We start from the raw sequence: 16891 nt of genomic DNA, 5'->3' as shown, positions 1-16891 counted from the left end.
TTCATATCAATAAATATTCTACCGAGAAAAAGACGTTGTCACGTAAAATCTTTGCCCGTAAAACCGACTTTACAGGCAACCATAATTTTTTTTCATTATTTTTACTAGTACAATGTGCTGTAGAAGTGGGGGGAGAACTTCATGAATCACCCTGTATAAATGACAACTTTCTGTTTTTTCTGGCTCTAACAAGTACTTTTTTCAAGTTTTATAAGTGTATATAAAATTCCTCTTTTTTCCAAATGGCAACAGTGTAATTTTGTAGATTTATTTTCACATCCAATAAACAATTATATATGTACAAACAAGGCAAGGCAATGGGCTTTAAGTGCCTGGAAAGCTTGCAGACAAGATCCCCTTTCTTTAAAATTTGTTATAATTCTTATTGGTTTATTCTTGCAGATGAAGACCCTTTCCCCCATAAAGTAATATAATAAACTAAGTGGGAGTGGAAAAAGGCATAATAGGAGGTTATTACCATTTCTTCAGTTGTACAGAGTTTCAATTTACACAAACAGGAAAATTACTCTTACTAAATTATTAAAAACCTATATATATGTCTTTCCCAGCCTTTTCTTCCATCTAAGAAGATGCCTACTATATTTACATGATTAAAACAGTTGTAAATAGCTTTGTCCATTGAACAAAATTATATTTTCTGTTTTTTTAATTATTTATGACAAGTCTGATAGCCTGAAACCACTCAGTTGTTAACCTCACTGCATTTTTATGTTGTTTTATGAAACCATTAAGTCTACTATGATGATTTAGAAGAGTAGTATCATCAGCAAACAAGACATACAGAGCAAACTGAAATCAAAATCATTAAATGCAACAATAAATAAAACAGTGCCTAAAACCAAGCCCTTTGGCAAATGGTTTGAATGTTTTTTTTTATATAATAGTACGAGTTACATAACTACGAGTAATGGTTGGTTAATTTTACTAATAATACAACTCTTCTACAGTGAACCACTGTTCAGACTCCAACTTGATGTGGACTCTACCAATTCCTCTTTTTTCCAAATGGCAATCACAGTACCTGACTGGTCATCTTCTCATTTCCGACCTGCTGCTGAGAGGAACAAAAAGTGTAGGCACAAACCATCAGATAAGATTCCCGAGGACCTTCGCGTGGCTTACTCAGCTTACACAAACTGTAAGGTGAGTTAACAGAGTTACCATTAATAGTCAATGAGTTGTACTTATTTTCTTATACTCATATACCCTGCATCTCCCTTTAGTATATAAGAGACCAGGTAATTTTACTATGTGGATTGTAAAGTAAGAAATATTCAATCAAATGAATTATTGTTCATTTAGTTGCAGTGCACAGCTCTCAAGACTAATCTAATCACAGTCGCTGAGTAATTATTGTGAGGACTGAGCAGTGCTAAGTATTGCTTTGAATGTCTCTCACTAGAATCACCAGTCGCTGTTGTAGGGCACAGCTATTAGGACTAGTCCAATCGCAGTCACTGAGTAATTATTGTGAGGACTGAGCAATGTCCAGTATTGCTTTGAATGTCTCTCACTAGAATCGCCAGTCACTGTTGCAGGGCACAGCTCTTAGGACTAGTCCAATCGCAGTCACTGAGTAATTATTGTGAGGACTGAGCAGTGTCCAGTATTGCTTTGAATGTCTCTCACTAGAATCGCCAGTCACTGTTGCAGAGCACAGCTCTTAGGACTAGTCCAATCGCAGTCACTGAGTAATTATTGTGAGGACTGAGCAGTGCCCAGTATTGCTTTGAATGTCTCTCACTAGAATCGCCAGTCACTGTTGTAGGGCACAGCTCTTAGGACTAGTCCAATCGCAGTCACTGAGTAATTATTGTGAGGACTGAGCAGTGTCCAGTATTGCTTTGAATGTCTCTCACTAGAATCGCCAGTCACTGTTGCAGGGCACAGCTCTTAGGACTAGTCCAATCGCAGTCACTGAGTAATTAATGTGAGGACTGAGCAGTGTCCAGTATTGCTTTGAATGTCTCTCACTAGAATCGCCAGTCACTGTTGCAGGGCACAGCTCTCAAGACTAGCTCTTATTCCATTCTATAATTGAATATAGAATGGAAAGAATATGGAATTGTTGTAGTTCTTGTAGTATTGTTGTCACTCATACAACTACAGGAAAAATTGTAAAACGTGCTCAAGACATCTGATATTTAAAATAAGTCTAATACAGTAGTTCTGAGCAAGTTGCATTCTGCGCAATGAGCAAGTTGCATTCTGCGCAATTGCTCAACAGTCACATCACTGAACACCAAGTTAAAGTAGTCAAAGTGTGGCATTATACATAATTGTCTTAACCAATATCACTATAATTATTATTGAATAGCAAATTTAAAGCAAACTATGGATGCCAGCAAAGACTTTGTTGCACATTATCATAACATGGTCTGACAATTTTAGGTTTATATTCATATTCAGTATGAGATTTTTCAGTTTATTTTGGTAAATTAGTTCTCGACTGTTTAAGTTTTAGTCCGGTATCATGGTTAAAATGATACATTACTTTTGAGTTACTTGTTATCATTGCTTGAATCTCATTTTTATTCAGTTTCAGTTCATATGGTTTAGCTCATAAGTTAATCGCTTCTATATACAAGTTGATTAGTGAAACAAAAATGTCTAGTTCGTTAAGTAAACAGTGACCGTGTGTTTGTAAATCATCCGTGTAAAGGCGAATATTTGAATGCCTTACGATTGAAATAATATAATTTATGTAAAGTGAGAATAGAAGGGGTCCAAGGACAGAGCCTTATGGAACTTCCCTTGTAACAGTTTTCCAGTTAGACATATTATACCTCTCCTTCACACATTGCTGATGTCCAGTGAGGTAAGACTCCACCCAGTTAAAACAACCATCAGAAAAACCATACTTCTTTAATTTGATGAGGAGAAGGGGGAAGTAGACGAAGTAGGTCTTTGAAAAATAAAATAGTATTAAAGTATCACTAGCCTCTTATCCATTGCCAAGTGGATATCATCAGTGATTTTCAATAAAGCTGTAGTGGTACTGTGGTTAGACTTGAATCCTGATTGGGATTTGTTCAAAATATTATTGTTATTGAGGAAAGAAGAAATCTGTTAGTGAACTACTCTAAGATATTTTGAGAGATGTGATAGACTATTTATTGGGTCTAGTTCAGAAGGAGTTGAATGGTTAAAAGATTTCTTCAATGGGCTAACTAGAGTATATTTCGAAACAACAGAGGAAACAGAAGAATTCAATGAAGAATTGAAAATTCGTATTATAACACACAGTGTGATTTCAGAAAGTGTGAAGGGATGTATTATTATCAGCCCCTGATCATCCTCGAAAAAGGATCGAGTACATTGGCCTCACTCACAGGTATGAACCAGAACCTGCCACCAATGCTTCCTGAGGATTAGCCCTCAGCTCACCTACGTAGTCATGAGCTACAGATTGATCTAGTGAAATATTTATAAAATAATCATTAATTTTATTTATATCAAAAGGAACAGGGTAGTTGACATTGGATTTTCCAATAAAACTACCCTTAATAGATTCTTAAAACTGTTTCACAGATCATGGACTGTTGCTTGGACAGAGTACTGTAATAAAACCTAACTTTGGAATTTATGATCTGCTGTTGCATATGACTCCTGAGACATTTGTAAGTAGCCCAATTGTGTGTAGACTTTGACCTCTTAGCCTTTCGGAAAGCTGAGTCTCTTTGTTTCTATCAGTCTCTTATGAAATCATTTATCCAAGGGGCGGGGATTTTAGAGATTCGTTTATAAAAGAGTTAAATTTGATAACCATATCATTCACATCATTGGTGACAGTAACCTCATGCCAGAGCAGAACATCAGCATCAAGAAGAGCAGCTACGTCACTGTATTTTTGATAAGTGATGAGTTTTGACATATTTTTTGGAGTTTAGAGTTTATAGGTGCAAAAGATGAGATTATGCTTTGAAAGTTTAGGGGCAGAAAGTTCTCTGTGGTGAACCACATGGCTCGTATCAGAGATAGCCAAGTCTCGGTTGTAACAGTATGGAAAGTAAAGTTACGGTTGAAGTGGGAGTAGTTTCGTTACAAGATTTAAACATTATAGTCGAATATGCTTGGTCGTGAGTAGGAGGTTGAGTCAAGTTCAAGTTCAGGTTGCCCATGACAATGACATAACTATAACGAGCTATAAAGTCATTAAGTATGTGTTCATACTCAGAATTGGAGCCGATATTGGGGGCTTAATGATGTACATGTACAAGAATATGTGTTCCATTGACACTAACGCCCAGAAACATGTATTCTGGACACCCCTCCCTAGATGTGTTGGATGATAGAAGTAGGAAAGTAAGATGACTGAAAATAAGAAGATACTATCCTCATCTATCCATTCTAGTTGACCCTCTCAACTAGCTTTCATTGTGATAACAGCAAATAAATAAATCCCAATATTATTGTGTTTAATAATTTTGCACTTTTCAGAACAATTTCTCAAACTTCATGGAAACAACACAAAAAGCCTTGGAGTATTTTGGAGTATTCGACTACATGGATCATTTTGAATCAGCTCAACTCATTCAAGAGATCCGGATATCAATTGAATTTGATATTTTGGAGCTACTTGCAGTAAGTACTTGTAAAAGCTGCTAATGTCTGACACAATTTTGTTATAATTTAAATTAGTATGCTAATTTAATATTGACTGAATAGGTAAAAATCCTCCAAGGAAGTTGTACTTGCATATGGCATATCCATTTCCCATTAACTTTTTTTATAGAGTCAATAATACAAGTTTTCGAGAATTTTAGTTAGGGTAATGTTTATACATGTCATGTATGTTTGCCATTAATAGCAGTACCGCATTAATTAATACACTTATATATAGATTTATATATATATAAGATATATATATATACTATTGTAATTATCTTTCATCAAAATTACGTAATTAAGAAATTTGCTGGATTTCTACGTCAGTGTAATCAGAGTCCTCTGGGGGGGGGGGGGCGCTCTTTGGTCTGTAGGCCTAGGGGCGCCGAATTTGTAAATGCGGCCCTGATTAATAGTTGTTAAGTTTTTGTACTGTAGAGAGGTTTAAATGAGAGGTTTCTTAATCAGTAATTGAAAATGGTTATGATAATTAATTAAAATTTATTTCTAAACTTAAAAAATGAGAAATGTGTTGCATAAAAATAAACTTTTGCAGAACTGTAGCAGCAATCTCTTGTAAGAGTTAGTTTTAGTTATGCCAGTTGTCTTGATTTTTATATTTTTATAGTGTATTTTAATGGCAAACATTGGTGTTTATTATGCAGTTGTGATCAACAAAAAACGGTTTAATGGTTTCAAATATAAATAAATCATCAGCTGGTCTCAGAAAGAAATTTATACGTTTTAGCTTCCAATATGCTCATTGAATGACCAATCACTTACACACTTTATAATTAGAATATTAAGAATGGTGTGCAAAATTTACAACTGTCTCATGTTCACAGAAGCAGAATGATAGTCGAAATAAAAATGACAATACCTGAAAAAGATGTACATAAAATGATTGGCCAGTAAATGAACATGTCATGGAAGTTTAAATGTGTAAATCGGAACACTGTATACTAAATAACTTGTTGGTACATCAAAATAAATCAATTACCTGGATTGATTTTATTATTATTTTTATTCCTACATGTATAATGGGCTACAATGTACAAGAATCTTGAAGCAATTATTTATAAGCTCCCGTCACTAAAATTCCATGATAATTTATACCCGTATATATTTAATGTTCAATAACATGCATTTCTGATTCATTAGTGATTCAAGGGTTAGATCAATTTAAAATAAATATTTAATTGTATTTTTTCAATGTTTATGAATGCAGTTGTCATAAATCCTGTTACTACAGAAGTACCATTTTTCTTAAAAAAAAAACTTTCAAATCTCATCTCAGTTATTAAGTTTATTTAATAGCATAATTAATCAAATAGACACTAGAAAAACTATTATTTTCAACAGCAAAAATATTTTTTTTATTTCAAGTATAAAACAAAATGTAAAATGTTATATTATGTTTTTTGTTTTAAACTTCTTATTTTGAAATTAACATAAACCCACATTCTGCAATGCTTATTGTAGGTTAATGTATACTTTTATTAACTTAAACTTAAATTCATATAAAATAGAAATAAATGCTCCATAATAATAAATACACAAGAAGTTTTTGTTTTCTTTTTAGTCATCAACTATTAATTAATTTTATTTTCATAAATGTAATACCATTAAATGGAATTAAAATAAAGACGAACTGTCTTTGTAATTGCAGTGTCGATCTCTCTCCAGGGCTTGTAAGTCAACATATGTGAATCTATTTGATAGACTCAGCGATTTCTTCAAATATTAAAGTGTTCTGGAGCTTCGTTAATGATCTGAATCATATATTGTCTATCCCAAGGATGACCAAAATAGGTGGTTCTATCTCAACCCAACCAAGTGAAATGTTATATGTTCCTCTGTGTACATACACACCTTCTTGCGTGTAAAAAAATATCACACACTCCATTCACCCTCTCTGATATCTCAATGACAGAGTTGTCAAAAATACACAAAAACCTTTCATCCTTCCAAGGCCTGTAGTCCTGATGTTATCACTCCCGGAGTCCTGACGTGTTGTTATGTTGAATTAGACCAAATTGTTCTTTTTATGATCAACTTGAGCCTGTGTAAAGGAATATTCCCTTATGTTCTGAAGGAGGTATAACTTGTGCCTGTTAATAAGTTTGTTAACATCCAGGATGTTACAAATTATTGACCAGTTGTGATCCTTTCCATACTTAGCAAAGTTTTTGAAGGTTTAGTGCTGGAAATCACCCAATCACTGTTCAAGAACATTATCACTGTTGAACAAGTGGCTTTACAGTGGAGAGACCTACGGTAACAAATCTGCTGATGTTCTAAAACTACGTACGATGTTGTCCTGGTTCCGTAGTTATCTTTTGGAATGCAGACTAGTTGTTCATGTTGCCAATAATACGTCTGACACTTTTATACTAACATCTGGTGTGGCCCAAAGTTCACACCCCAGCCCATTATTGTTCTCAATATTTATCAATGACATCAACGAGCACACAGGTGACTCTTTTTTGTTATTTGCAGACGACGTATTGTTTCTCAAAGTCACTTCCAACGTGGACTGTCTGGCACTGCAACAGGGTCGTAATAGTGTGTTAGATTGGTGCCAGTATAATGAAATGTATATCAATGTGATTAAAACCAAGCTAATGATATGTAATACAAGTGCAACTACCATTCAGTTTGAATACTCCCTCTACTACCCTTATATGGTGTTGGAGCAGTGTGTCTCAACTAAAGACCTTGGCATAGTTCTTGATTCTACTTTTGGCTACAGTCTTCTTGTGGATGAAATATGTAGAAGAGTTTCTTGTATGTTTGGCCTGATAGTACGGACTTCTGGGCATGGCCTCAGCTATGGAACACTTCTTCTCTACAAGTCCATTGTCCTGCAGCTACTTGACTTTGGGTTCGTGGTGTGGTCACCGCACCATGTGAGCTTTATTAGTAGATTTCAATTCAGCAGCCAGAAATCTCAAAACTTTTGCTCTGGTCAGCATGAAGGCCTACAGGCTCCATCCACTCAAGGTTGGAAGACAAGTCTCTGATATTACGTTCATCTATAGAGTTCTCAAATCTGTAGTGACCTGCCCTCTTTTTTTGAGCTAATCTGATTTCATGTCCCTCCTTACCACTAGATCTCACCACTTATTTGCTTCGGGACATTATAACCGCAACTATCTCCAATTCAGCTCCATCCAGAGAATTCTTTGACTAGGCTACAAGGTCAGTAGCGCTATAGACTTCTTCTTTGATAAACTCAGTTTCTGGCAAAAATTGCGACTTCATTACATAAACCATTTCGCTATTATATTTTTTGATCTCATTCACATTAATGTTATGTTTTTATGATATTGGTTATTATTGATTTCTTTTAGATATTTAATTTAATTACTATTACATTTACATTTGTACTAAATTAGCTCATTTCTTGTTTTCCAATTGTTCTTGGCTCTGGCCATTTTTATTGTTAACATTAATTTATATCCTCAAGAGAGATCTAAATTGTTAAATTAAGTTGTTTGCTGATGTTTTTTATGTGTTAAAATATAATAAGGAACCTCCAAACAGGCTTAGCCTTGGAGGCCCTATATTTTCTCATTTATTGTTAAGTATAGGCCTAAGCGCATTTAGATGTAGGTTATATTAATTTTAACTATAAATTTAGTTTATAGGTATTTTGAAGAAGTAATTTTTTATTTCCCGTCTTTTGTAATGGTGCAGTCAAACCTGGCAAGATTTAGGAAATTATAACTCCATTATATTAATTTACCGTTATGTATTGATGTATGTATGTAACCTGTAAGAAAATGAGAAAATAAATCATTCTTTATTCTTTATTCATTATCAAAATGGTATTACTGTGGAATGAGAACAAATTCTCTTGTTTAGTAAATTACAACTCTTTTTTCAACTTTACAAACTTTTACTCTATGTGTATAGCATTTCAGTGCAACTTTAAAAAACATATAGTGGTGTGCATTTAAAATAGACCTATATACTTATATTGTCCTAATAGAGTTATCCAAAGGGTATAAATCATTATTTGAGTTTAAAGTGTAATAACTGAATCTTATAAACACAATTAAATTATGCTTTATGATATGATTGCAGGAGCTTCCCACACCAGATGTTGTGCAAGACAGCATCCAGAAAAAAGACTATAAACTCATTATTAAACCTCAGCTAGAAGCAACTATTCCACAGGTATCTATAAATATTTTTTCTTTGTTATTAACCCTTTTGATCTAATTGTCCATATAAATGGGTGTGAAAAATATCTGCTTACAAATTTTGTGTATATAAAGACATTCATAAATTAATTATTTTTAAATTTAAAGCACAACAAAATTTACACTTGTGCTATACCAAAATGATAAAAAAATCAATATTTTTCTTGTGACAAGTTGTGAACCAACTTTTTATAGTATTTTACAAATGCTATAAAACATAGAATCGTCTGTGTTTTAACTTCCTATGCTTTTATTTGTAAATGAGCTGTAAATAACTAAGTACTAGTTTATTGTTAAATAAAACTGAATTGTTTTAGACTAAATTTCTTGGTTATTTTTAGTAGTATTCTTTACATGTTTATTAATATTTATTTTACATCAGTGTTTTAGGTATTATTTAGAATACAAAATCAGCCTAATGTAGTTGTCCCCGTGGTATAGCTCTTATGGAAAATTTCTGGACAATTTCACTAAACGCGACCCCCAGAGTCTAAAACCACTCTCTGTTTTATATCTCGAATGGTTTTTGAGATATTGAGTACATGTAAATCCCATGAGAAATAAATTAATAATATTTCAGTTGGCACAAAACTGCCTAATTCACCTAGATGAGCTGGAAGCACCTATTTTTATTTAATGTCAGCTCAGCCCTATTTAGTTGACTTCTACTAATAATCCTGAGCAAACGGTTGATTACAGAAAAAACATATCAATTTGTAAAATATCCCAAATTATATTTTATACTGAGATAAATTAATGAAATTTGGTGTAGTTTTAATTATCTGTAAATTTGTATGAAGTGATCATATAATTGTTAACTAATTTTTATATACATCTCATAAATAAAAATAAAAAAAATGTTTGATACAGCTTGTTTATTTAAGTTATCTTCAGTATAACATATTAATGGAGAATACACTTTATTTAGTATTTATTTTTTATAATATATTAACTACAATGAGCATTTCCAGCAATTATTAGATTATAATTAAGTATATTCAATGATGAATAAAAGTAATATTAAATCTTGAAAATTGGTTAAATTGGTTGAAAATAATTTAAAAAAATAACAAAGGGCAAAATGGTCAGTTATTGCTGGAACGTTTAGCAGATACATTGTAATTATTAACTGGATTTTTTTAGAGATATTTTGTAAAAAAATGACTAGAACTGAAAGGGTTCAAATAAAATATTGACAGCTTTCTATTGTTGCCATTTGAAAATATATTTGGTGTAATATGAAATAATTAAAGATAATAAAGGAAAAACAAATTAGTGCAATCTATAAATTACAAAAATGTGGGCCAATAACTATATAGGGCTGATTGTCTGTAAATGGCGGAAATATTTACAACTCTGTTTTGTGTGGCTTCAATTCTCCTCCCACTGCTCAGTCTTCCACAAGCTAAGTCATAGTCACATTTACAATAGTTTTTTGTTTAAGCGGAATTTAAAAAGATATGCTCTCATAAAATCTTAACTCGTGCCTAGCAGTAATTAAACATGTTTACCTAGCAGATCTCTAGCCCCCACTTAACAAACGTGATCTTACTGCCATTGTATACCCTATCAGATACATAGCGTGTTGTACGCCCGATGGGTACATGTTGTTAATCATTTCCTTATTTAGTTTTTATTGTTTGCCTGTCTTGGTGGTTAGTTAAATTTGATCCCCCGCTTAAATAAATACCTCAGACTATTGTGTACCTCAATTGCTTAATTTTTAAAGTGAATTAACTTTTTAGGTACCCCTTGAAATGCACTGACAAAAATTGTAAAAATTAAAATAATTCTTTTCTGCAAAATTGCGAAGCCTACATACTTAGACGTTTAAAGTAAAAAATATTATGGTTTTTTGCCATTATTATTGAAAAATTTGAAGGCAAATAAAAAGTCTGGAAATAAGCCATCATCGTGAACGTGTTAATGAAATAATAATTACATTTGGATTCTTTCATGTCGATCCACCTTGCACAGAATCCACAATTATTATAAATTTCAGAAGACTAAAGGTCCTGGAAATTTAGATAACAAGGACTTGGAGGTTCAGATATTGACCCCCAATGGATTTAGACGACTGATGATCTTGGGTTTCAAGAGGAACAGGTTTCAGGACTGAGAGGATAAAATTACTTAAGCTCAGGGCTGAGAGGTTGCAGAAGCAAAGTAAATTTGTAAAGAGCACACGTATTTGGGAGGATATGAAAATTCACAAAACTTCCGAGAGATTGTCGAAACAACGTCTTCAAGAGGCTGGAACTGAAGTGGCGATGCGCATGTTGAAGTTTCAGAACAAAATACTTGAATACCTGTGTTGTATGAAACGTTAAGACTATAAAAAACTATTACAACCATTCAGCATATGTTGTAGTAGACTCATATCCATTTTCTTTTTTACTTTGTCATTACATTTTGTTCAAAAATTATTCAAGAAACTGATATAAAATCTGCATTCATTGTGTTTTTGTAAAACATGATACAAATAAACTAAACCACTTCCATTACAAAATTCATAACAGTACTATAACAGTGTAACAATGTGTTTTTGTTTGTAGATCTCTTGGAGTTTTCTATTTTCCACTTTACTAAACGTTGAGTTGGATGATAGTTCTTATGTGCAAGTTTACTTTTTGGATGAAATAAGCAATTTTTTCAACAAGCTTCAGACTAAAGATGTGAGGTAAGTAAATATAGTTGTAAAATTTTAGTTTTATAATTTTTATGTTGCCAATCTTTATAATTTTTAAAACATTGCCCATTTATTAACCTTAAATTAAAATAGATTAAAAATTAAAACTGATCAAAATAATTCTTTTACATTTTTACCAGGTGTTGAACTACTGTATTGACAAATTAAATACATAGGAGCAATGCAGTTGTTACAACTAAAACTCATAAATAAATAAGGAGTCCTCTGAATACTATAAAAGCTTAGAGATAATACTTTACACTAAGTGAGAAAGTTTCTAAGAATGTTAGATTTTTTGTACAGAACAATCTTATTTGTCTGGATTAATTGGAATTAAGTGATCTGGATGAATAAAAATCCAGATAAACCAAGAATACACATTAGATTAGAGATAATAAGGAATTTATTTGTACAAATACTGTCTAACAGTAAAAGAAAGTCAATGTATTATTTTGTTTCACAGTTTAATTATTGAGAAAAGAAACAAAATAATTAATAAAAGACATGTTATTTACGGTTTTGTAAAAACTTCAGTTTCTTTTGTTTAACTTTAGAAAGTGTGATCACACAGACATTTCAAGGCCTTACTTTCCATAAAGTGTTGGATAAACCATAGATATGGCTGCTTGTGTTATTGTTCATTGACAAAATTTTTTTATCTGTAAGACAGCAGTTTTGAGACAGATTTATGATACTTTTGTCATAAAAAAGATATTCAAGGAAGTTGGATACATAAGTGTCCTAATCATCTCATCTCTCAATATCAGCATTTTTCATGAGATTATGCAACATCCACAAAATTGTTTTCATTTATTTCCTGCAGTTGTGTAACTAGGTCAGAATAATATTGCCTTACCTAGGCAAGCTCTCCTATAATGTCTTTTAGAAGAAGCTTTGTGATTTTCTCCTAGTCGTACATGCTGGATCGAATTTATCTTCAGTAAGGAGCATTTATCTTCATTTAGAGCATTTTGGAGTGTATTCAGACAGTTTATTTGCTGATTCAAGAATGCTATAATGCCTTTATTAGAGTTCCAAATAACCATTTAGCTCTACAATCAGCCATTGGTTCTGCTGTAAGATGGGGTGGAATTGACCTCAGTAAATTGATGACAGTAAAGTTTATTCTTAGAATTATTCTTTTATTATGACTTCTTATTTTCTGCTTTCTATTGTAGAAAAAATTGAATCAAAAGAATTACACGTGTTTTAATGGATCATAAGTAAGTGTTTTTCATTGAATAATCGAAAAGTGTTGTTTTTAATGCTAAGAGGAACTTGGGTCTTGTTTTATTGCTTGCATGATTTTACTACAAACATTCGTTTATGATACTTTGAATCTGTAAAACTCCTTGGTCCTAAACAACTTTGAGTATGCCTGGACTACGGAACGTTATTTTATTTCAGAAAGTAAACAAAAATAAAAACCTATAGAGTTTGTTAAACAATAACTGCAGTAGACTATGCTATCTCATATTTATCCTAATAAATGTGATGTTGTGGCCAGGACTGTACACAACTCTCTGCTAGCAGTGTTTGCACACGACCTGTACAAAGACCTGATGTTGACCCACAGCCCATGTGATCGCGAGCAGTATTGTTTGCACGTGGCTGCTAGTCTCATGCCAGCTGTAGTGTCCAACTTGTATCTCGGAACCTTCCCTGCCGATACTGACAGGGATCTGCGGACTCAGGTAACGACTGACTGGAATCAGTTCAGGAAAAGCTGCAGGAAAACTTGCGATGTATAAGAGAATGCTGTTCCTGTTTGCTCATATTTAAAAAAAGAGGCATGTTGAACAGTGCACAAGGGAGTGGAGTATATAGATAATTATTTAGGAGGAGGCTGACACACTAGGCGATTTAGGAGGCAAAAATACCCTCCAACACAGGCACTCAAGAATTTTCTCCTGGGAAATTGTTGAACTTAAAAATCTCAAATTTGTTGTAGCTTAAAACAACCTACTGAGTGTGGTGTTAATGTTTGTCTTTCAAAATTTCAGGTGGGGGAGGCTACAGTCCCCTTATATATGTCGAAATGATCATAAACTATTTCTTATATTGGAGTATTTTTCAGTTTTTAGAGTGAGAAGAATATTCTTTAATTTTAAAGTAGTGAAAAAAACATAAAACTAAACAAAAATGTAATATAGTGATTTCTTAACACAGTTACATTTTAAGATAACTTCCCAGCATACATAAAAGGAAAAAAAACATTATTTCACTCCTCATAAAATTGCAGGAATTTAGTAGGTAACTGAGGCCATTTTGTAATGAATGAATGAATGAATGAATGAATATTTATTTATTTCCTCTCTTATAGTTACAAAGATCTCAACATACATGCAAAAACAGGAAATGATCTCCACATGGACATAGCCTTTGTGTGGAGATCGAGACGCGATCAGCAGCATGAATATGTACTCATCAACATAAAAAGTAATGTAAATCTTCGTATGGAAAAACAACATAATGACAACATGAAATGCAACTTTTGTATGCTCGTAATATAAGAAAAAACAAATACTTCATAGCTACAACAAAGCAAGTGTTTGACAATAAGATTACAACCAGATAACAACCGCAGAAATGATAATGTGATAATGGATGATTAATAAATGATAACAAGAATATAAACTGAATTTATCCAAAATATGAGATATCGGTTAATTAGGAGGCTTGGAACCTTTCACACACTTATACACTCACGCCACACATAACCATCATAATCTCTCTCTCTCTCTCTCTCTCTCTCTATCCCCCCTTGCTCCCCTTTACTTTTATCTCCCCCTTCCTGTCCCTACATTTACCACCATCAAAAGACACTCTATCAACACTCAATCCTACACAGTTACAACATCATGACACCAACCCACTGTCAATGCTACCTATGAACGAACATAGGTTCAACAATTATGCTAATGTGCATACAAAGAAGTTATAAAATATTCTAACTGAACTTTATCTATGTTTAGTAGCCATGAGGTTACTTTCTTTTTATAAGTGACGGATTTGTAAACACTTGGTAACTTAAGACAATCTGGTAATTTAGGAAAAATTATATTTGCAATGTAGTGTGAATTTGTGCAATTGATGGACTTCTCTAATTTCGGGGCAATAATCCCAGAGGACACTGCCAATCTGGTCGAGTAGCTATGGCTTACTTGATTAAAAATATTACTGTGGTTTTTGAACATGTACATTATAATATTTCTAACATATAAATGTCTAACGTTAAAAACCTTAAATTCATCAAATAACAAATCTGAAGGATAAAGACGATTTTTTTCACGGCAGCTTTAATAATTGCTTTTTGGACGATTTCTAATGGTAACAGCGAGCTCTTAAATGTCCCACCCCAAGCAATAATTCCGTACTGCAGAATAGACTGTACGAATGCGTAATAAACCATTTTTAGTAAATCAAATGTTAATATATTACAAAGTTTTTTAAAAATAAAAATGTGTTTCCTCAACTTACTTCTTATATATTGGATATGAGCTGTCCATTTCAACCGATTATAAAAAAATACTCCTAAATACTTGTACTCAGATACACGCTCTACACATTCACATGACATACAGCCAGCCACTCCGCCACAAGTGTGAAGCCTCAGGTGTAAATTGTCCGGATCATGACCCGTCCGAAGTGCCACTGCCATGCACTTTGTTTTTTTGACATTGATGGTGAGTCCATTTTCGTCAAACCAGTGCTTTACAGTGTTTAGACCACGCTCAGCCGCCCCATACACCTCTGGCCAGCTGGACCCCTCGAAACACAGAGCTGTGTCATCCGCGTATAAAAATATTTTACCATTTGCCATATTTATTTTACCTAAATTGTTCACATATATCAAGAATAATATAGGACCTAAAGTACTTCCTTGAATTACACCGTACTGTATGGTCTTCCTCGAACTCAGCTCCCCCTGAATTGTGACCACCTGACTTCTGTCTCGGAAGTAGTCTTTAAACCAGTTCAAGGTTGTATCGTGAGCCCCCAAGAAATTTAGTTTCTTAATTAATAAGTCCTGATTAATTGTGTCAAACGCTTTAGCCAAATCAATAAATACCAATAGAGCCTTCCTGTTTTTGCCCACAGCATCATGTAACTCTTTAGTCAACAAATATAAAGCATCATTCAAATTCCTATCGCTCCTAAATCCAAATTGGTTTTGATAAATTATATTGTTGATTTTTAAATAATTCACAAGTTGGTTTTTAACACATTTCTTTTTTTTTGCAAGATTTTTGCAAGTACACTAGATAAAGTAATAGGTCTATAGCTTACACACTCATGTTTCGGACCCCCCTTAAAAATTGGAATAACTTTACCCACTTTGAAAACATTCGGATAAATCCCTTTTAAAATACTACAGTTAAAAATATGTAACAGTGGTTTTGTTAGTTCGGTAATATTATCTTTGACGATCCTAGCGGGAATCCCGTCAATCCCCGGAGCGGAGCCCCCCCTGAGTTCGGTGACACTCCGAAAAATATCATCCTGAGTGAGGGGAACCAACCTGAGGGCCGAATCAACTGCAAAGTCACCATCATCAATAACAAGCACAGTCACGGGAGGGACAGCACTGGCTAGCCCTGCCCCAACACTGACATAATAATCATTGAAAGTGTCCGCAACCTTAATCACGTCACTTTTATCAGGCTCCCTATTCCCTTCCAAAAATGGGTCAATTTTGAAAGCTTCTTTTCGTTTAGTATTACCGGTAATTTCGCTAATACTTTTCCATAGGAATTTCGCGTTATTCTTGTTCACGTTAATTAATATTATTACGAAAATAGTCTTCTTTCGCCGTTTTAATAAGGTTACTAAGTACATTCCGGTAGGATTTAAACTGAGCAATAAGAATAGGATTGAAGGTTGTTTTTTTTTAATTGTTTGCTAATCTTATCTCTGTGTCTGATCGACTTAACCAATCCTCTAGTCATCCACGGTTTTATTTTCATTTCTTTCGCGGGAATGTGTTTATCTTCTGTAGTTTTTCAATACTGTCTGTATCTGATGAACAAATAGCTCGCTAGAAGTGTTGACGTCGTCTGTTTCAACTACAGATTCCCAATTAGTTACGGAAATGAGATGTGCTACTTTTTTGAAATCTATAAAAATGTTGTGATATGTTTTACTAAGTTTAGAATTGGTAATATTGTTATTAATTGCAGCAACTGTAAAATAATGATCCGTCATTTCTGCTTTAATTACACCGCATCTTACATCTTTCGTGGTTCGTGAGTCAACAAAAATATGATCAATGCAGCTACTTGTATTTGTGGTGACTCGAGTGGGTAAGTTAATACCACAGACATAGCCCGCGCCGTAGAGCACATCCAGGTAACGTTGCGACGTT

General features: G+C 33.5%; 1 protein-coding gene across 2 annotated transcripts in view; it reads left to right on the top strand.

Annotated features, from left to right (window-relative positions):
* LOC124364724 (endothelin-converting enzyme homolog) overlaps window positions 1-16891 on the top strand; it is a 47827-nt gene that overhangs the window by 6212 nt on the left and 24724 nt on the right. For both annotated transcript variants that reach the window (XM_046820420.1, XM_046820419.1), the window contains exons 2-6: window positions 969-1164; window positions 4462-4605; window positions 8719-8811; window positions 11393-11517; window positions 13034-13220. In XM_046820420.1, coding sequence (XP_046676376.1) covers window positions 969-1164; window positions 4462-4605; window positions 8719-8811; window positions 11393-11517; window positions 13034-13220 — 745 coding nt within the window. The remainder of the gene's footprint in view (window positions 1-968; window positions 1165-4461; window positions 4606-8718; window positions 8812-11392; window positions 11518-13033; window positions 13221-16891) is intronic.

This window comes from Homalodisca vitripennis, chromosome 6, assembly GCF_021130785.1.
Source record: "Homalodisca vitripennis isolate AUS2020 chromosome 6, UT_GWSS_2.1, whole genome shotgun sequence".
NCBI lineage: Eukaryota > Metazoa > Arthropoda > Insecta > Hemiptera > Cicadellidae > Homalodisca > Homalodisca vitripennis.
Note: the sequence above shows the minus strand (reverse complement) of the source record. Positions and strands in the feature narration are given on the sequence as shown.